Source organism: Scardinius erythrophthalmus (genome assembly GCF_964197995.2).
Source record: "Scardinius erythrophthalmus genome assembly, chromosome: 1".
NCBI lineage: Eukaryota > Metazoa > Chordata > Actinopteri > Cypriniformes > Leuciscidae > Scardinius > Scardinius erythrophthalmus.
In genome coordinates this window covers 66046623-66069044 of record NC_138221.1, presented here as the reverse complement: position 1 = coordinate 66069044, position 22422 = coordinate 66046623, and the positions used below count along the sequence as shown (strand labels likewise).

The 22422-nt window shown below is 36.9% G+C and overlaps 2 protein-coding genes across 3 annotated transcripts in view; both read left to right on the top strand.

The window, feature by feature from the left end:
• Positions 1 to 17665, top strand: part of tmc6a (transmembrane channel-like 6a) — a 27078-nt gene extending 9413 nt beyond the window's left edge. For both annotated transcript variants that reach the window (XM_081366401.1, XM_081366402.1), the window contains exons 3-20: positions 9 to 146; positions 3200 to 3346; positions 4291 to 4399; positions 4529 to 4616; positions 5601 to 5882; positions 6065 to 6225; positions 6309 to 6453; positions 8233 to 8403; positions 9073 to 9221; positions 10061 to 10145; positions 10347 to 10444; positions 10519 to 10614; positions 10700 to 10775; positions 14219 to 14352; positions 15901 to 16077; positions 16166 to 16244; positions 16547 to 16618; positions 16734 to 17665. In XM_081366401.1, coding sequence (XP_081222527.1) covers positions 9 to 146; positions 3200 to 3346; positions 4291 to 4399; positions 4529 to 4616; positions 5601 to 5882; positions 6065 to 6225; positions 6309 to 6453; positions 8233 to 8403; positions 9073 to 9221; positions 10061 to 10145; positions 10347 to 10444; positions 10519 to 10614; positions 10700 to 10775; positions 14219 to 14352; positions 15901 to 16077; positions 16166 to 16244; positions 16547 to 16618; positions 16734 to 16745 — 2219 coding nt within the window. In that variant the 3' untranslated portion in view covers positions 16746 to 17665. The remainder of the gene's footprint in view (positions 1 to 8; positions 147 to 3199; positions 3347 to 4290; positions 4400 to 4528; positions 4617 to 5600; positions 5883 to 6064; positions 6226 to 6308; positions 6454 to 8232; positions 8404 to 9072; positions 9222 to 10060; positions 10146 to 10346; positions 10445 to 10518; positions 10615 to 10699; positions 10776 to 14218; positions 14353 to 15900; positions 16078 to 16165; positions 16245 to 16546; positions 16619 to 16733) is intronic.
• LOC308691343 (sex-lethal homolog) lies at positions 16658 to 22422 on the top strand. Its single transcript, XM_081366420.1, has 4 exons — positions 16658 to 18454; positions 19380 to 19475; positions 21013 to 21159; positions 22152 to 22422. Exons 1-4 carry the CDS (start codon positions 18383 to 18385, stop codon positions 22203 to 22205), a joined length of 369 nt encoding a protein of 122 aa, XP_081222546.1. The 5' UTR covers positions 16658 to 18382; the 3' UTR covers positions 22206 to 22422.

Here is a 22422-nt window from a genome sequence, read left to right as displayed (position 1 = left end):
TCTTGTAGTTGATCTGACTCACGGGGATCGAGAAGACCTAGAAGCACAGCATTACCATGAGCCCAAACACACAAATACCCTGCAGAGGAATAGCTGGTCCTCTTCAACGCAGAGGGTCCTGTCCTCCATGCCCAGTCGCTCTATCAGTGAGAGAATGTTTCGATACGGTTTACCAAGGAACATTAATTCATATTAAACCAAAAGACATGGCTGTTTTACCTAAAAACATATTAAACTTAATACTTATTAGTATTTGCAAACAAACTATAATAGTAATATAATAGTAATATAGTAATAGTAATAGTAATAATAGTAATATAATAGTAATATATAATATAAACTATAAGTATTATAGTTTGCAAACTATAATACTTATTAGTATTTGCAAACAAACCCTTGTAAATAGGCAGATTTTGCTAAACTTATTAAATTCAAAGGCCCGTCGTCAATTATTTGTTATGCACTTTTTATGTAATTCCTATTAAATTACAATTTAAGTTGTGTAAGTACACTTCACATTCAACACAATTAAATGCACATGTAATTTCCTCTGAACGGACTTTTGCGATTTCTTTTAATCAGCTTGTGATTTCTAGTGCATGTGTGCATGTCAGTTTTTCCGAAGTTCACTCAGGTGTCCTAGCAGAGTAACACAGGTGTAGAGAATCACATTCGCTATTCCTTTTGTGCATGCGCTGTTTCTTTAAAATAAATGTCCATTTTTATTTTCCTATCTAATGCAATGCCATTTATACATTAATTTACTTGTAGTTACTTGTAACAGAGCTACTGTACGTTGAGGTTCGAAACAGAATAGTTTTCTCCACTTTATAGCACTGTGTTCATTAACTCTTGTTTCCACTGTTAAATATGGAAGCTTGTTTCTGCCACAGAATAAAAAATAAAAAAGGATTCCGTGATATAACGTCGCAATTGCGAGTTATAAAGTCAGAATTGCGTGATATAAAGTCGCAATTGTGTTATAAAGTCAGGATTGCGTGATATAGTCGCAATTGTGTTATAAAGTCAGAATTGCGTGATATAAAGTCAGAACTGCGTGATATAAAGTTGCAATTGTGTTATAAAGTCAGAATTGCGTGTTATAAAGTCGCAATGTGTTATAAAGTCAGAATTGCATGATATAAAGTCGCAATTGCAAGTCATAAAGTCAGAATTGCGTGATATAAAGTCGCAGTTGTGTTATAAAGCCAGAATTGCATGATATAAAGTCGCAATTGCAAGTCATAAAGTCAGAATTGTGTGATATAAAGTGGCAATTGTGTTATAAAGTCAGAATTGCGTGTTATAAAGTCGCAATTGTGTTATAAAGTCAGAATTGCGTGATATAAAGTGGCAATTGCGAGTTATAAAGTCAGAATTGCGTGATATAAAGTCACAATTGTGTTATAAAGTCAGAATTGCGTGATATAAAGTGGCAATTGCGAGTCATAAAGTCAGAATTGCGTGATATAAAGTTGCAATTGTGTTATAAAGTCAGAATTGCGTGTTATAAAGTTGCAATTGTGTTATAAAGTCAGAATTGCGTGATATAAAGTCGCAATTGCGAGTTATAAAGTCAGAATTGCGTTATATAAAGTCGCAATTGCGTTATAAAGTCAGAATTGCGTGATATAAAGTCACAATTGCAAGTCATAAAGTCAGAATTGTGTGATATAAAGTGGCAATTGTGTTATAAAGTCAGAATTGCGTGATATAAAGTCGCAATTGCAAGTCATAAAGTCAGAATTGCGTGATATAAAGTCGCAATTGTGTTATAAAGCCAGAATTGCGTGATATAAATTCGCAATTACGAGTTATAAAGTCAGAATTGCGTCATATAAAGTCGCAATTGTGTTATAAAGTCAGAATTGCGTGTTATAAAGTCGCAATTGTGTTATAAAGTCAGAATTGCGTGATATAAAGTCGCAATTGCGAGTTATAAAGTCAGAATTGCGTGATATAAAGTCGCGATTGTGTTATAAAGTCAGAATTGCGTGATATAAAGTCGCAATTGTGTTATAAAGTCAGAATTGCGTGATATAAAGTCGTAATTGCGAGCTATAAAGTCAGAACTGCGTGATATAAAGTTGCATTTGTGTTATAAAGTCAGAATTGCATGTTATAAAGTCGCAATGTGTTATAAAGTCAGAATTGTGAGCCATAAAGTGGCAATTGTGAGCCATAAAGTCAGAATTGCGTTATATAAAGTGGCAATTGTGTTATAAAGTCAGAATTGCGTGATATAAAGTAGCAATTGTGAGCCATAAAGTCAGAATTGCGTGACATAAAGTCGCAATTGTGTTATAAAGTTACAATTGCGTGATATAAAGTCACAATTGTGTTATAAAGTCAGAATTGCATGATATAAAGTCGCAATTGTGTTATAAAGTCAGAATTGCATGATATGAAGTCGTAATTGTGTTATAAAGTCAGAATTGCGTGATTTTGTCATGATTTTGTGTGGTCCTTTTGTTATTTCCTGTCTTGTGCCATGTTTTGTAGTTCTTTGTAGTTTTTCATGTTGATTAGTCGTCCCCAGGTGTTTCTTGTTAACTTGTTAACCCTGTGTATTTAAACCCCTGTGTTCTTGATCAGGTCTTGTCCTACATGGATGTGTGTGTTGATGTTTCTCATTCTGTTCTCGGTGTCCTGGTCTCTGTTATGGTTTTGGTTTGATTTTGATTTTTAAACTATTTTGCATTTGGATCCAAACTATGTTTTTTGATTCACCCTGCATTACAGAATAATCACAAACAACTTCTAAACATGGCACAAGACAGGAAATAACAAAATGTCCACACAAGACAGGAATCATGACAGATATAAAGTCACAATTGTGTGTTATAAAGTCGAAATTGTGAGATACAAACTCGCGATTGCGAGAAATAAACTTGAAATTCAGAATTTTTTTCTCAGAATTGCGTTTATTTCTCACAATTATGACTTTGTAGTACGCAATTGGGAGATATAAAATCAGAACTACGTGATATAAAGTCACAATTGCGAGAAAAAAAATCAGAATTGCAAGTTTATTTCCCACAATCCCTGACTTTATTACACGCAACTGCGACTTTATATCGCGCAATTCTGAGAAATATAGTCAGAATTGTGAGATAAAAAGTCGCAATTATCTTTCGAAATGTTTTATTCTGTGACGGAAACAGGCTTCCATAGTTAAGTGTACAGTGTCTTTTCTCAGGATGGAATCAGACGGCTGTGCTCTCCCAGAACCAGAGCCGATCCACCAAAATGCGAAGAAGACGACGAGCGCCTAACCCTGTCTCCACCACTTCCAGCGCTCTAACCCGGGATGTGTTTAGAGAGCGGGAGAACTGCGCTGATGATGGTTTGCAGCAGTAAAACACTCACAATGCCAATCGTTTCAATCAAACAGGGCTCATATCACGAGGAATCACTTTTCCTTGATCTTTTAAGATAAAATAATTTGATATGGTGCGAAACACCGTAACTTTCAGAAGTTCCTCCACAAGTGAGAAAGTTGAATGAAACTGAACTGCAAAGATGACTCGTTCTAAACTTCTGCAATTTAATGTCACTCTTATATATAAAAGACTTAAAGGCAGTTCTGTCATGACAACTCTCTCATTGTTTGGCATGGTAATGTACAATATAACACGCATGAATTGCCAGTAGTGGATCTAGACAGGTGGAGCTGGGGAAGGTGGAGGGTTTCTGAAAGCATGCTGCACTACTACAGCAAATGCTGATCAAGTATTTGAAGGATGTTCAGCGAGCTCATTGGCTACTCATACAGCAGTAACCAATCAGCTGTGCCCTATAGAAAATGATGTGATTGCAAGCAGATTGAGTTGAGGAGCGACAACACAATCTCACGACTAATTCGTACGAATTCGTACGAGTGATAAAAAGGTGGCTAATTCGTATGAATTCGTACGACCTCACATACGACCTCGATTTGTCTAAACCCACGTAATGGGTAGGTTTAGGGGTGGGGTCAGGGGTAGGTCATTCGTATGAATTCATACGAATTTGGGCAATTCGTAAATATGTACGATTTAGCAAAAATCTTACTAATTCGTATGAGTGAGGTCGTATGAATTCGTACGAATTAGCCACCTCTTAGAATTCGTACGAATTGCCGTGAGATCAGGCTGGGAGCGACCAGTCTGCGCCATCTAGAGTTTCATGACAGAACTTTGTATGGCAACAAGAAAGAGAGAGGAAAATGTGCAAATGTTTCAACTTAATTCACATTAAAGTGGACCTCAGTAAACTGACACTGACTTTGTTTCTGTGTCCTGGTCCTAGTTGCCCAAGATGAGGAGCTGCTGAATAAACTACAAGATTTGCCTGCTGGAGAAAGTGTACGTCTGTTGCGTGAGATGCCTCTTAGTGTCTCTAAGAAGCGTGAGATCAGGTACAGAATTCATTACAGTACTGACTTTTACAAAACATTAAAGCTTCTTAAAAAAATATTCTTTGAGTGAAAATTGTTCATTTCTTTGTACAAGTCTTTGTGTAACCTTATCTAAATGTGTCTTTTTAGAGCGTTGTGCTTCTCCTGGGAGCTTGCACAGCCTCTCTCTGAAAATAGAGCCTTGTTCTGCCATCGGTTTCTAGCTTGCTTCCTGAAGGTGACTTTTTGCACAGTAACTTTCAGATTAACATCAATACATATTTATTTATATATTTATTACATCTGGTAATTTCCATGAATAGTGTTTAAATGAACTTGATTTGGAACTTGCTGATGACGTGTGATTGTACACGGAGGCATGGAAATACCGTTACTATCTCTGTGTTTACTACAAAAACATGAATTTGTGAAAACGGTGATGTCATGCACATGCATATTACATGTTTAGTCTAGAGGCGCATAGTGTTTCTTTACGAAGCGACATCAACAACTACTAGCCTGGCACGAATAATACAGTGTTTTAGTCGTTTCCAGGGATCAGTGTGAACGGGGATCGTTTTGATGACTTTGTTGTATGTACGTAAAAATTGTTGTCATGTAAAAGTACCCTAAGGAAACTAACTAGGACATGCTGAACTGAAAGGATATACTAAAGACAAAGACAAATAATAGTAAATATATAATAATAATAATTATAATAGTTTTATATATATATATAATTTTAATTAATTTAATATCAAATCTATAAATTTTAACAACAAGGCAAAGTCACTCTTCAGTTGTTTCTCTACACATTATTTGTCTGTTTAATTGGCGAGAAAATCATTCTACCAAGCCATTAAGATGCATAATTTACTATATAAAATTGAATCTTACAGCATTTTCCACATAGTAATGTTTGTTTTTAAATTTTGCTTATGTTTGTTTTAGTTTGTGGACTTTTAGTTTGTATTTGTATTATATATATATATATATATATATATATATATATATATATATATATATGTGTGTGTGTATGTGTCACTCTTCAGTTGTCTCTCAAGAAGACTGGTTTTATGTCTTCGTTGCTTTAACAATGTGGGGGACACCAATTTGCACCCAATTGGTATATAAATCACTGTTGAAAATGACATTTATAAAAAATTTAAATTTAGATTTCTGGAAGTTAATATTGAAACCCTCCCGCACTTCTTTTCGATAGGTTTTGTGTGGTTGCTGGTTGGGTGGAGTCTCACAGAAGAAATCCATACAGCTCTGGCAGAAAGTGCTTAAAAACATCAGTGCTCGCTTTGGCACCGGGATCCTGTCCTATTTCATCTTCCTTAGAAGACTGTTACTCTACAACATCCTCTTCTTCCTCATCAACGGCCTTTTCCTGCTCCTACCACAAATCTCAAATCCACCTCCACCTTCACCTTCACCTTCACCTTCACCTTCACCTTCAGAAGATGCAACCACTGTCCTCTGGATGCTTACTGGCACGGTAAGGATGCATATTTTAAAAAGCAAGTCCTTTATATTAGGGTCATTTTGTTTTTGTGGATTCTTCACGGTATATAGATGATTCATTGGGCAAGGGGAAAGGACATCCCATTTCCTGTGAATTAAGTAAATGCCCTGCTTTATATTACTTACCGAATGCTATCGTTCTTTGTTCCTCAACAGGGTTTTCTCACAGACTCTGTGATGTTTTATGGCCACTATACCAACTCCACAAGTGGAAATTGCCAAGATAAAATGTGTCCTCACAATTACAACATACCCCTGGCATATATTTTTACGATTGGAACGGGCATGTTTGTTACATGCGTAATGCTTGTTTACAAGTTCGTCTATTTTCCGTACTCATTGTTTTAATTAATTTTCACATCATTAGCTTGATTGAATCAGATTTTCTTTTTCCTTCCAGGATGTCAAAATCATTCGAAAAGAGTTTCTGCACATTCAAGAATACTGGTAACATAGCTTTAAAGGTTTTCTGCTCTTGGGATTTTAAAGTCTGCAGGAAAAGGTCTGTTAAACTGCAGGCGGTGAACATCTGCACTCAGCTGAAGGTGTGTGGAAATATGACTTCATTCATGTTAAAACTACTTTATCCTTCACAGCGCTAATAATTTAATTAAAGTACGTCATACACAAATGTTGCATATTAGTTCCTTAGAATAGTTAATATGTACCCTTAAAGAGTCAGTTCACCCAAAAATAAAAATACGTCGTTCCAAACCCGTAAATATGATTATTTAGGGTCTAAATTAAAAGTTTGTAATATACTTTAATTAAAAATTCTCATTAGTATTGTAAGAAAACACTCATTTTACCTGGTCAAAAACAGCTCTGTTTTCAGCACGCCGTTTCAATGCATGTGTCTTTAAATGATAATGAGCTTTGCTCACCCCGCCCCTCTGTTCTGTGCGTACACCGTTTGTAACACAATAACACAATAACCATAACGCGTTGTTCATTATAAACGTGGGATTATGAAGTATATTGAGAACGTCGTACATAGAAAACATGCCGTAATGTACCCTGAGTGTAAACAGCTGCATTCATCGTGAAGCGTGCAAGCGATTTGCAAAGATTAATATAAATATTAATATAAAGGTCAATAAAACGTTACACTCACTTCAGTTCTTCTGGAGGTTCAGCATGAACACGAATAGTTGGTACCGATCCTTTTTTCAGGAGCAGCTTCTTAGCAAAACCATCTTTATACTGACCCTCGTTTGTAAAGCAGTCTGGTGTGTGAAATGATTCGCGCAAACATGAAAGCATTGACGTTGATCGTGGGGAATATTCCCTTCGAAAACAAAACTCAGCCACTGCGTCTTCAGCTGTTCGGATTTAGAAACGTCAAAATGACTCGTTATTACACCCAAGAACAGAACACCACAATCGCTTAGACGCCATTCTGCTCATAGACAGTGCTCCAGCGTATCAACAATGACGCGCGGACTATGATTGACAGCTTGCTCACGAGCGAGGGCGGGTCTGTGTTGAAACGCTGCTGTCAACCAACAATCGTGGGAGAGGCATCCGACCGTGTGACGTCACAAAATCAAATAGCTTAATTAGAGGGGAAAAAATATAAGGAGATTAAAAAAAAAACACTGGATGGATTTTGATCATTTTATGATGGTTGTGTACAGGCACTGCCAACACACATTTCAGTACAATCAACTTGTAAAAGTGCATGTACCATTATATGACCCCTTTAAGGTTGTAGATCCTGCAGCTAAACCCTTCTCAAGCCACACTGTCTGGTCAACCACTTTAACCAGCCAGAAACCACCTCAAATGTTCCAAAAACCACCAACAACCTCATGCTGGTTTTAGTGATGTGTGGTTTTAGTTTTTTTTTAGTTTTTGATTAGCTAATAGTGAACTATGCATTCAGTAGAGTGCTATTACTTATTTATTTGTTAATCAGGGTTTCTGGTTAGTAATCAGTAGTTGCTGGAATGTTAATATTGTGTTACTCATTAGTTCCGGTGTAGTTATTCATTAATGACGGGACCAGTAAAAAGTGCTATTGTCATTTTTAATGTAAAGTACTTCCTCCAAGCCCATTGCACAAGACTTCCTGAAAAGTTTAAACACTGTAGCACAATCAACACTTTTTTTTTTAAAACAACTGACTTAGCATCATCAGCAAAACCACTGCTGGAAAGTCTGAAGCAGGGCAACATGTTTATCCAAACAATAGCAGACAGAGACAATTCTGTTTGGAGACACTAGTAGTGCATAATTTACGCACATCAGCTTTAACAATGCATACTATTTTGTTGACTCTTATCATAGATTTGAGTCACTCTGCTGAATTTTTGTGTTTTTAGGAAATGCTGTCAGAGCTCAGCTGCAGAAAAAAGAAGAGGAACTTGTGTTCAACGTTAGGCTGGTTGAGTGTACACTTACTAGTATGGTCCATTTGCCTACTTTGCATTGGTGCCTGCATGACGGCTGTTTACTATTTCCACCCTTACATTGAGCAGGGCGGACCTATAATGGTAAGGGTCTAGTCATAGTGTCAAATAGACAACAGGAAGGCAACAGGAAACTTAACGCTTAAAAAATCACACAAATAATGGTTGAAAAGATCAGACACTTCCTCTTCAGGTCACAGACCAGTTATTTGTGCTGCTTCATTACATTGCAGACAGCTTAATGAGTCCTTCAGTGGTATTCTCAGGGTAACTGTTTTCTTCAGATATCATCTGGACTCAACGTCTTGAGGATTTTTTTTTTAGATTTTTTTTTTATTGGACTGTTGCCTTACTGATCCGTAACTTGTTTTCAGGGTGTTTTAGTTTAGCCTTGTGCAGAACTTCTGTGCTCATTCTCAAGAAAAAAATACCAGTTTTTATGATACGGCAATTGATAAATTGAAGTTCTCTGTTCAGTGTGCAATGCAAAAATAAGTCATAAAATAAAACTATTTAAATTGTACATGTAAATGTGCAGGATTGTCCCCGTTACATTCTTATGGGTTATTTAGAAAACCTGAATGTCTTTGAAATGCTCACAGATTTTTCCACTAAAATGCTATATGCATCTCTGAATTCTCTTTTCTCTGCTGAACCCTGTTATGCTGTGACATTTAAAGCTAAAATATATGATCTGGCATGTTGTTTTTGAACACTTTATCTGATATATTGTGTGTGCATGTCTTTATCAAGTATGTTCAGAAAAATGACCCAGTCCGTTTGCTGACCATGCCTTTGGCCGTGTCTTGCATCAGTCATCTACTGCCTGGTTTCTTCGACAAGTTATCCAAGGGGGAAGATTACAACTCCCCAAGTGTTCACATTTACGTGTCCATTTTGAGGTCAGGGACGCAATTACTTATTTGCTTACCACACTTTCGCTAACTATTTACGCACTTCCTGTCTAATTCGGCTATGAGAATTTTCGATTCAGTGCAGCAGGAAGCAACTTCAGCATGCTTCATTTGCTTGCCTTTAGATCACTTTTATATTTGCTGCTCACTCTAGTGTGACATTTTAATGCATGACTATCTTGAAAAGTACTCCAAACCTTTTAGACACATTATTTGCCTGTTTAATTAGCGAGAAAGTCATTCGACCAAGCCATTAAGATGGAAAATTAAAATTGAATCTTATAGCATTTTCCACATAAGCAGTAATGTTTGTTTGAAAACCTCTCACATGTCAAATGGTAAACCCCCAAAAGTCAGAATTTGGTTTAGTTTGTATTTCCTCAGTTCCTGTTTCCCTTTGTTTGTTTTCCCGCTCCTACTTCGTTGCCATGGTGACCGTTTGTTTGGTTCAGCTGTGTGTGATTAATTACCTTGCTTGTATCTGTACTTAAATTCCATTTTATTCTCTCAAGTTCTTTAAACTTTCACCAAACTTAATGATAGTCATAATATGTGTTAGACATACTTGTTACCTTGCAATGTTGCTAAAATATGTAATACTTTATCATTGCATGAATACAGAGATTACATGTACAAGAATCTTGCATTTGAAACTTCTATAAAATCTCGTTTTCATTATTTTGGACATGCTTATTTGCTTATATATGTTAATAACCAAACTGATGTCAAATATTTGTTCAGTTCACACGAGTTCAAGACGGTTTGTTATCATTAGAGTCAAATATCTTGAGTGTTCAGCAACAACCTTTCGGTTTCTTCTTTCACAGGAACCTGTTGCTGAAGGGTTGCATTTTTAGTGTGTTGTGTTACTATTGGCTCACGAAAATCGATGACGGCGAGAAAGGCCAAAAGGTGAACGAAATCATGAAACCTGAAGACCTCTTTTAAAAATCTAGTAATGTTGTTATTTCGGCAAAATTATTCAAAGCAATATTGATCAAGCAGCCAATCCTCACAGTTCATTTGTTGATTTGTTTGTAGGGTATATATCTTTTTGTGCTTGTTAGTTGAATGTGAAATAAAGCATGATTGTTTTCATTTGTGTACTTGCAGTGCTGGGAGACATTTGTTGGTCAAGAGCTTTATCGTTTGGTTTTAATGGATCTAATAGTTGCAGTGCTGCACATCATCTTAGCAGAGTTTCTGTGGGGGTGAGTTCTCGTGATCCCAGATAATAATGGCAGTGATGTTTGGCTGGGTTTGTTGACTCTTTCTGCCCCTTCAGGATGTGCATTAGGAACTTCACATTTAGAAGGAGGAAACTGGAGTTTGACATTGCACGAGATGTTCTGGAGCTCATCTATGGTCAAACACTTGTGTGGTACTGTCACCTTCTCATGAAGAAACATTACAGTTTGTTCTGATGGCATGACACCAACAGTCTTTTCTGTGTCCTCTTGTTATAGGTTTGGGGTGCTGTTTTCACCCCTGTTGCCTGCAATACAAATTGGGAAACTGTTTCTGTTGTTCTACTTCAAAAAGGTCAAGATCTTCTTAATTTGTTTTATAGGCTTCATTTGGATGACAGTTTATTGAGGATAGGAGATTAAGATTAAGGACTTTATTGCTTTAATTGTAAAGATGTACAGTAGTTCCCACCCCAAATGCAATTCGGTCACAATTTACTTACCCCTCATGTTGTTCTTCAGTGAAACACAAAAGGAGATGATAGGCTGAATTGAATCCGTGTATCATTCGTTCAGTCGTTTTTTGATTTAATATTGAAAGTAGAAAAATGAGAAAACTGTTCCTGGATTTCCCTCTGTTATTACCTCTTAAATTGCATTTGAATCCAACATGCCATTTTCTAAAACAGTGTAACATGTAACATAGGTTGCCCCCCCAAATGCCTCGACACAAGCCGTGCCGGGGAAGAGCCTAGTCAGGTCAAATTTATAGCAGCCATCAACTCGGGTGTGTAGCGCCGTTGTAAGCACAAATAAAAGCCTGACTACGCTTAAATGTTCAGTTTTCTGATAATATAATTCACATATTAAAGTGTGGCAATAAATGAAATGTGACTATTATATTAATACTACCTATAAAAACACCAACAGAGTTGCTTGATGCAAGTAAATGGTGGTCTAATTATTTTATGGTTTCTATGCTGTCTATATGGCAGAATATATGACCATGTAACATAGGCTATAAGCTTGAATGAACGAATGAATGAATGAATGATAGATAGATAGATAGATAGATAGATAGATAGATAGATAGATAGATAGATAGATAGATAGATAGATAGATAGATAGATAGATAGATAGATAGATAGATAGATAGATAGATAGATAGATAGATAGATAGATAGATAGATAGATAGATAGATAGACCCAAAGCACCCAAAGTGCTTTACAATCATGAGAAATTTCGCTGCGAATGCGATACGCGCTTTGATACGCGCAGTGTCTTATGTAACATCACTAGGACACGGTCTCCACCCTGGTCTTTTGCTCTTCCATTTTTCTGAGGAAGCTCAGTCCAGGCCAGGGCTAGAACCTATCGACGACTATGTTGGCGAAAAGTCCAGATGCTGAAATCAGGCCATCCAGCAAGAAAACGTTCTTGTCCTCCTTGAATGCCCGAAAGATTCGACCACACTGTGGTGACCATTGAACGGGCGATTGCATGGGCTATCTGCCAGAGTCCCATAGTTCCTTAACCGTTTCGGGATCTATCCTCTTGTCAGTGGCCAGATCTTTTTTCAGGACAACCATTGTGTGTAGGGACACACAAGCCTGACCCGCAACTTAATAGACAATAGCCACCATGCCAGATGTAATCTTAGCAGGGGAGAGATATCTGGCGAGTGTCTATCCTACAAATCTCCACTTCACTAGCACTTCCATACACCAGACTTTACAGTTTTATTCCTGTCAATATTCTGACTTTTTTTGCAATTATTAATGCAATCAATCAACTAGGGACGTATTGTGATATCGGTTCATGGGGTGCCTTGGTTTAAAGGGTTAGTTCACCCAAAAATGTAAATTCTGTCAGTAATCACTCACCCTCGTGTTGTTCCATCCCTATAAGACTTTCGTTCATCTTCAGAACACAAATTAAGATATTTTTGATGAAATCTGAGAGCTGGATCACTCCTCCATAACTGAAACTTGCTGCCCCAGAAAGTTTGAAAAGACATCGTTAAAATAGTCCAAGTGACTACAGTGGCTCAACCATAAGTTTATCAAGCAACGAGAATACTTTTTGTGCGCAAAAAACCCAGACTTTGTTCAACTATTCATTTTCTTCTGTGTGTGTCTCTGAGTGAGTACACGTAGTGTAACAGCGCAGTGCTTCTGGGTTGTACGTCAGAATGAAGGCTCACTATTGGCCGATGCTGGTCATGTGTTTCCCAGGTGAAAAAGACGTACTGTTAAATGTATTAAAAATGCATTAAAGTATATTTGTATTGTACTAAAAACATACTCAAGTACATTTTTCATATATTTAATAGTACGTCTTTTTCACCTGGGTTGATGCGTGTAACCTGGCTGTTTTAGAAAATTGCATGTTGGATTCAAATGCAATTTAAGAGGTAATAACAGAGGTAAATCCAGGCGGAAAACACAAGAGTCCAGCCAATGAACAAGATGATCCATACACAGGAACAACCGGAACTAAAACAAACACACATTATGCATCCAAGTAGGGCATCACCAGACAAGGAACATGAGAAACACACGTGTTTAAACACACACAAGGCAGCAAGGGGCTGATGAGGGACAGGTGTAAGTGATTAGTTACTATGGGAACTTACTAGGGTAACTATGGCGACAAACAAAGGAAGGAGTGCAGAATGAACGGAGGTCTATGGCGCTATACACATCAAAATCCACTTTTCTCAGGATATTATTTTTTGTCTAGTAATTTGAATGTTGTATTCGAAAGGAGATGCAAAGAAATTACACATTTTTGGTTTTAGATTTTTTAGAGTCACTTATTTGCTTTAAAAAGTCTTTTAATGTGTCAATGACGTCATACACATCGTACGACCAGAGATACTGCTTTACGGCAATCCTTCAGTAGCTTTGGTGCTTTCGCGCTCTGCACTTTCTTTTCTCTCGAGGCATCGACAACACAGCTGACACAGGTAAACACACAACACAGCTGACACAGGCAAACACACGCGCTAGAAGAGTTTTTGTTTTGTTTGTTTCTGGTCTCGCTTCGGATGCCACGATGCCATCAAGCGGTATCTCTGGTCGTAATCAGTCCTTCACTGACCAATCAGCGTTCATTAGCAGAATGCTAGCTTGTTATGGGCAACAACAACTCAACCTGTAAGAAATCGAAAGGACATGAGTACTCGTTCATTCAACTTTCAACCTGTAACCCATGTTGAACTTGCAAAACCTACAATAAAATCTGAGATTTCTCAACGGCAATCGGGTGAAAGAGACAAATTTAACCGTCTAGCCCCATTGACTCCCATTCATTTTGCACTCATGGGCGATCGCCCCCAGTGGAACTCTGGTGGAACTACAACCAAAATTCGGTACAATAGGACTTAATAGGGAGTGGCCAGGCTCTCCGTAGACGGGCTCTGATAATATACTATTATTTGGAGGTTGACAAAGTTGTCCCTTTAAAGGGGAACTGCCCCAGTTACAAGTTGCTATACCATTTTGTAAAAGAAAATCTTGAACATGTCAACATCCAATTTCGAAATATGGAAAAGGGTAGGTCTGACATTCTGATAAACATTTAATTTTGTGTTTCATTGAAGAAAGAAAATACAGCGGGGAACAATACAGGGTTGCAATGCCAGGATGTCAGAAGTGTCATATTTTGGTGACAAAACTATTCCCTTTGCTGCAGTGTAGAAAAGAGCTTGTGTCTTTAATTGTGTAATATGATTTATTGATATTATTAGGATACCCTCTGTCAATTAAGGGCGTATGTGTCTCCCCCTTTATAGACAAGTTTGATGACGAACTTCCAAGCGCCCAGGAAACACTGGAGGGCCACTCAGATGAGCACTATCTTCGTCAGCCTCCTGTTTTTACCCTCCTTCATTGGGGCCCTTATGTGTGTCATATATACGATGTGGAGGTTTGTCTCTTCAGAATATCACATTCACTCTTCACTGCAAAAAAAAAATAAAAAATAGAATAAATATATATATATATATATATATATATTCAATAAATTGGCAGATATATATACACTGTTAGAAAAATCTGTAGAAATTACAGTATTACTGGCAGCTACTTGCCAGTAACTTACTGTAGATTTAAATTGATGTTATTTACTGGCAATAATTTGTTCAAAATTAAATGAACATTAAACATTAACAAGTCTTTATCTTTACAGAATAAAACTAAAATAACATCCTCATGCAAAGCATTCTGGGAACCAAAATCTGAAGGAAAAAAAAAACAGAAAAAGGTTGATGAAGATTTCTGGTTCCCAGAATGCTTTGCATTAGATTGTTATTTTATAATTTTATTCTTTAAAGACAAAGACTTGTAAATGTATAATGTTCATTTAACTTTGAACAAACTGTTGCCAGTAAATAACATAAATTTAAATCTACAGTAAGTTACTGGCAAACAGCTGCAAAATTACAGCAATTTTTTTACAGTGTATATATATATATATATATATATATATATATATATATATATATATATATATATATATATATTCAATAAATTGGCAGATACTTTTGCTTGTTTTAAGCAAAAACTCATTTCATTTTGCCCACCGCACACACACATCTTGTATCTTGATTTGATAATTTTTAGATATTTGGACTGGAAACCAGATAAAAATTCTACGAAAATAATTTTTTGCAGTGTTTCCAGGACATGCCTAAATCTGGAAAGGACCAAATCTAGAAAAAAACAAGCATTAATACACATCCACACCCATGTTGGTAAAATATAAGTCCATTTTATGATTTTAAAGGGGTATTTCAATCAACACTAAAAATCTGAAGATTTTTCCATGGATTTTGTCAGCAGGTTTTGTCAATAGCCACTTTAACATATGGACCACATGGACTCTTATGGGTAATTTATTTTTTTTAAATTGAGATTTATACATCATCTGAAAGCTGAATAAATAAGCTTTCCATTGATGTTTGTTAGGATAGGACGATATTTGGCCGCGATACGACTATTTGAAAATCTGGAATCTGAAGGTGCAAAAAAAATGTAATATTGAGAAAATCTCCTTTAAAGTTGTCCATTTCTGTTGGCGATTGTGCTGCATTCACTCACAAAAATACATTTTTGATATATTTACGGTAGGAAATTTACTAAATATCTTCATGGAACATGATCTTTACTTAATATCCTAATGATTTGTGGCATAAAAGAAAAATAGATAATTTTGACCCATACAATGTATTGTTGGCTATTGCCACAAATAAACCAATGACTGTTTTTTGTGATCCAGGGTCACATACACACACACACACACACACACACACACACACACACACACACACACACACACACACACACACACACACACACACACACACACTCTCGCTTGCATAATTCATATCATATGTCCTGAACACAAAGCAAATGATTTCAATAATAAAGAGACTTCAGTGCGAGTGTGTTTTGTTTGCTGCTTCTGTTTTCCCAGGATCAAGCCCTCCTCACACTGTGGGCCCTTCAGGAGCCTCCACAACATGCTCCTCCTAGGCAAGCAGTGGATCACGGGTCTGGAGCGCTCGAATCCCAGTCTGAAATGGCTCAGCTTGGCGTATCTTCACTTGGTGGACAACCCTTTGTTCCTCTTCATTTTAGCAGGCCTGTTCCTGTGAGTTTCCCTTGCCCATCATAGGTCTCCTGGGTGAAGTATCAGATTTGGGTCATTGTTTTAACCTGTCATCTCCATCTCTTTCCAGAACCATTATATACATTCACATGCAAGTTCTGGATGGCCAAAAGTTGATCATTGAAAGGTTACAAGAACAGATAGACCATGTGAGTGTTATGACCTTTGTGGAAAAGTACATTACTCAAGTATATTATTTCCATAATAAGTTCCCTTAAGTGCAAACTGAATATAATGTTTTTGGGCACTTAGTATATTTAAAATATAATGAATTTAAATGTAATATTGAATAACATGACAGTTAAATTCATAATCAAGAGCTGTCAGGATGTTGCTATATGTGATTGGTGATTCTTAACAAAAACAACAGCAACTTGCGGTTAGTGTTTTGGGCTCAAATATCTAAACAGGGGTTCGGGTTTTCTTGCTAACATCTCCTCTGTCTTCTTAGGAGGGTGAAGATAAGAAGTTCCTCATAGCTAAACTACAGGTCCTCAATGAGGAAAGAGCGCTCAGCCATGAGGTCAGCATTTGGTCCTTCCTTTAAATCCAGACTCTTCCTCATGCATTCAGGATGTTTGACGGATGAAGACACATTCCACAGCTTTTCTTGCGGTTGATTTCCTTCTTGTGAACAGGTGTTTCAATGACCGCGTCACCTGCTGATTACTTGCATTACCCAGGAAGGCTGGATTCTACAGAAAACTAATTTGGAAGAATAAATACACTTTACCTTCAACAACAAACATAAATCCTGAAAAACTGGTTTGCTTATGTAGAAGATGGAAGTCAATTACCACTGCATTTTGGAGTTAGCAAATGACACTGATATCTAGTAGTGCCACTGTCATGTAATCACATACAAATATTTTGAAACGCACAAGGATCATTTTTGCTTATGGAAATGTTTTTGTCAGATCTATATCTATATTTTTTTTTGTGTGGTGTTAATAATAACAATAATGTGATGATAATTTTAGATGATGGAGAACTGTTTCATGGCTATAAACACCCTATAGTGAAAAACAATATACTAAAATGTATTTGGAAATAGAAATAAATTGTGCTAAGTATACTACAGTTACATTTACATATTTATATGCCTATTTAAAATACCCTGCAATTTTACTTTTGGTATACTAAAAGTCTGCTAAATTGGAACAACTAATACTTAACGTAGGCTACTTCAGTTATCCGGAAATAGTGCTGAGGTGCAACTAAAGATAAACTCAAGTGTTTTTGATTGTGCTAAGGTGAAACTTTTGCAAGTATACTTAAAATATCTTGCATTTAAAGACTGATATTATACAGAGATCATACTATCCTTACTATAACTGATATTAAAACACATTTTAAGGCTTAATATTAAGAAGTCTGCATTATGCAATAAAGAAATACTCCAAATAAGGTTTAAGTATAATTTTATATCAGTAAGTCTTAAGTGAAATTTGTGATTTGAAGTATATTTTATGTATTTTAAGTGGTATGTTTAGATTTAGTTTATTTATCTATCGGCTGTCTTTTGGAGGTTTAAGATCAATCAATAAATGCAACATATCTGTAAATTACAATAATTTGTGAATAACTGATTTTTTTTTTAAAAAACTACTGTTCTTGTTTATCACACAACTTTATGAAATACGTGAGTCTGATTGGTCAAATGTGGCATTCCATGATGAAGTATTCTTGTTTGCATTAACTTTCCTACAAACATAGCTGTGCTATTGGTTCATTTCGTTTTAATCGAGTCTGTGATGACAGCTCATCAAGATGTGATGAAAGGCTTATTTATTTGTCGGTATATTTCATTTTCACGAAGACTGCTAAGGTTGTTGTTCTTGAGGACATTGTAATGTACGGTATGCGGTAATATAAAGCTTCGCAGTAGAGGAAGTTTTGTCTAAACCTGTAAGACTAAATTCTGAGGAATTGTCACGTGCTGGCCAGAGCTTGTGAAGTTCTGTGGGAGGCGTTTCTTAAACATCTCTGACATCTACCTTATAAAAGGTAAGGTTTTTACCTTTTGGCTCCCAACACTACACCACTGTAAACTACAACAGCCGTCCAGGCATCTGAGGAGGGTATGTGCAGCGTGAGTTTCTTTTCCTCTTGTTTAGCCTTTTCCCACTACTTTTACATTTTCTGCATCCGTTATTAATTGGTTAATTTAGCTGTTTTTTTTATTTTTAATGAATAGCATGTTTTATGTTTCATCTGTTTGTAAGCTCAAACATTTTGCCTCAGTTGTTTGTATTGTGTTCATTCTGTATAGATAAAGAGTGTAGTAATGGAATCCACGGTGCGTTTATACATCTGTCTTCCTGAAGAACATAACGAATTCCTCAAATCTGGAGAGTGGGTAAGCTGACCAAATGTTAAAAATTTATAGATTTATTTTCAGGGCCATTTATTTTATTTTTTTTTACCTTTTACGAGGACATTTACCACATTAAAACATTAAGAGAGAGAGAGAGAGAGAGAGAGAGAGAGAGAGAGAGAGAGAGAGAGAGAGAGAGAGTTCAGATGCAAAAGCCTCGAAGTGCCATCTGAAATTTTCTTCTAGAATGATAATTTTTATCAAGCTTGTATATTTAAGTTCAGTAATTTCACTTAAATGGCAATGCAAATTACCTATTAATTACTGAACTTAAATATACAAGCTTGATAAAAATGATCATTCTAGAAGAAAGTTTCAGATGGCAACTCCACAAAGACTGAGGGGACTTTCACACTAGCGCTTTTGGTGCGCACCCGGGTTCGAATGACGTCAGAGTTCGGTTCGTTTGGATGATGTGAACGCTGTTTTCCGAACTCGGGTGCGCACCCGCGAACCGTACTCGAGTCCGCTTAAAAAGGTGGTCTGGGGTACGGTTCATGTGAACTCGGGTACGGTTCGCTGCTGATATGAACGCAATCGAACCAAATCGCGGAAGTGAACCACTATTGATGCCATATAATGTGGTTCGTGCCTGCGTGCGTGTGTGTTTAACAACTTTAAAAGGGTCTATACACTTACCTTGACGAAAAGCGGGATTGACGCACTGCAAGCAGAGATGATTTCTGCTTGCCTCCACAAAAATTGTCTTCGGCGGACATCCGAGGGGGGAGGGAGCAATCGAACTTGGGTTCGGAACAGGCAATCGAACCAAGTGTGAAAGCACCCTAAGTTTAAGATTTTGTCTGAGATGCTGTAGCCTAATACATACACACAAGTGGTTTGTAAAATGGATGGATGAAAGTAGATGTAATTTGATTGATGTCATCTTGTCTACCTTTCTTCATAGGACCATGGGATTGTTGTCACAGATCTGAATCCACACGTGACCAACAGTGAGCTTCAGGCCTACTTTCAAAAGTTTGGGACAATTACAGAATCTGATGTAAGTACTTGAACAGAGTAGCCTACAGATATGTTACACTGCCAAATGTATGCATACACAGACTCTAAAACAACTTCTATCTCCATTATATGTGCCCTGGACTGTTATATTTTAGTGTGTGCCTGTTGCCATGTTTGTTGTCCTTCGTAGATTTTTGTGTTGATGATTAGTCTTCATTGTTCCCAGCTGTGTGTCCGACAAGTGGCGTATTACATCATCTAGCGACATTTAGAGACTTGTTGAGCATGAAAATAGTTGGCAACACTGTTACCATCATCGTGAATATCATTAAAGTCACCCTGCATTTAGATCTGCCTCTCCCTGGTTTCTGAGACTGTGTTTACAGTTACAGATAATCGGTATAATGGTTCTTGTTGCTTTAGAAAAAAAAAAAAAAACAGGCCAAATTAATTGACATTTTCTTCAGCAAATAGTTCAAACTAGCTGAGTTTTATAGTCGAGTTTAAACAAACCCCGGCTGAGCTCAGAATGTTGGGTCAAACATTCAACCCATCCAGCTGGGTCAAAACAAGTGTAGCGTGTATGTTCAGTTTTGGTTTCGTTTCACTGTTTTGTTCCTGTTTTGCCTGCCTGAGTTCGTAGTTAGTTTCCTTGATTGTTAATTAGTCCATCACACCTGTCTCCGTTTACTTTGATTACCCTCGCATTGTATCTAGTCAATCATTTTACCCCTGAAAAAATGACACATTTAAACTTTTTTTTCCTTTAATCAAATTTCTTCATGTCTTAAAATAGCTTGTATGTAACCCGACACCCATGCTTAATTTAGTGTGGTTCTATGAATATGCAAATGAGCCCCGCCTCCACTCACTCACTCAGCTCAGAGATCCACTCGTTGACGATCACACGTCTGATTGGTTACAAGGTAGTTGGTTACAATCTGATTGGTTACAAGTGACACCAGCGATTTCAAACCGTGTTTTTGAGACTGTCTTTGGTTCACTGCAGTTTTAGGGAGAAAATACTCAGCAATGCTGTCGACTTATGAATTGACACATGGTTTGTCTTAAAGCACATTAAAAACACCACATAGACATATAAACAACATTAAAAGCTTGATTTTCTCCAAAGGGGGACTTTAAGCCCTGAGTTTCCTAGTTTATTTCTAGAAATTACCCAACGGTTTTAAAAATGACCCAATATATTTAGAAAATAACCCAACATATTGACCCAATTTGTGCAACCCAATGGTTGGGTTAAATATATAACCCAATGTTTTTTTACTGTGTACTGTAGTGCTGTGTCCGGTATCATCTCTGTTTTATGGTTGTGTTCTCCTAAATATTATTAAATTCAGTATATTTGACAGAATCTCCTGCATCGTGCACTTCACTACAGTAGTGCCGGACCTTGTCCGTTTTTGACCCAGTGCTGGGTTGCCAAAATGGCACAAAATTGGGTTGTTTTTAACCCAACAAGAGTGTGTTGCATACTTTCCCACCCTTGTCTTCATTATCTTGTATCTTTGATGAACTTTATTGTAATGTTTAAATGTGTTTTTTCCCTCAATGAACAGATCACGATTGACAAGTCGTCAGGATGGCCGAAGGGTGTGGGCTTTGTGAGATATTCGTCTTCAAAGGAAGCTGAAGCAGCCAAAGCGGATGAGCCACACACACTTGGGGGTTTTCCGATATGGATCAACAAAATTGTTACGCCAAAAGTGAGTCAGAATACTGTTTGTGGCAAAGAGGCCTAGACTTACTTGCTTAGACGTCCATTCTGGTGCAGACTGGCTTACTGTATGTTGGTTTGAGGTAGACCAGCATAGCCATATCCGTCACCAGCCAGAAATGGTTTTCCTGATAAATCTGGTTGACAAAGGGAAACCTGCTAATTAAGCTAGCTAAGAATGTAGGCACACCAGCATCCCAATCCAATAACATCCATTCATCTCAATGGCAGCTGCCCGCAGGCTGCCATCATTGCTCATGAGCACAGGTTTTTTTTTTTGAGCCAGTCATATGTGACCCTGGACCACAAAACCAGTCACATAGATTAGTATAGATAGACGTATAGATCATCTGAAAGCTGAATAAAAAAGCTTTCCATTGATGTATAGTGATGTATAGTAACTATTTGAATATCTGGAATCTGAGGGTGCAAAAAAATCAAAACATTGAGAAAATATTTATGTTGGCGATTGTGCTGCATTCACTCACAAAAATAAATGTTTCATATATTTACGATAGGAAATGTACTAAATATCTTCATGGAACATGATCTTTACTTAATATCCTCATGATTTTGGGCATAAAAGAAAAATCGATAATTTTGACCCATACAATGTTTTGCTGGCTATTGCCACAGATACACCCATGTGACTCGTGACTGGTTTTGTGGTTCAGGGTCACATATGAGCTGTAAAAGTAAGGGGTTTGGGACTGTTTGCATTTATTCTTGTGGTGCGATCAGTCAATCAGTGCAGTGGCATCACAGTGTTGACTGGGTCCCCTGTACAGTTTATTACATTGGGAACCCTCAGAAGAAATTATGGTATGGGGTAGAAAATTTATTTAAGTTGTAAATAAATCAAGAAAAAACTATTGTCTTTACTTTAAAGTTTCTCATTTAATTCAATGCGTTACTTGCTGTGTAATTATTTGTGAAATTGACTAGCCAAGAATCAAGTTACTTATTTATCTGTTTGTCCAGAACCGGTTTGATACTCAACACCAATCCTTTCAGCCAAACCTGTGTGTGAACTAGAAGTGGAATATAAAGACAGCGGCCGTTTGGAGTGATTTGCACTAAACCTCATCCTATCCTTTTACTGGAAGAAATGTGAACTAAATGTTGCTGTAATTCAATGTAATTGTTTTAATTTTATATGTTCATTATTACATTTAATGTCCATGAAATGCCCTATACTGTGAAGGATCACTTTTTTATGTATGCCTGAGATGTTGAATAAATTTTTCCTCAG

Bases quoted from the DNA above. Each gene is read 5' to 3' on its own strand.
- LOC308691343 (XM_081366420.1), top strand. From the start codon at position 18,383: ATGGAATCCACGGTGCGTTTATACATCTGTCTTCCTGAAGAACATAAC. The intron at 18,455-19,379 runs GTAAGCTGACCA...CTTTCTTCATAG, and splicing joins TCCTCAAATCTGGAGAGTGG to GACCATGGGATTGTTGTCAC. The intron at 21,160-22,151 runs GTGAGTCAGAAT...CTGTTTGTCCAG, and splicing joins ACAAAATTGTTACGCCAAAA to AACCGGTTTGATACTCAACA.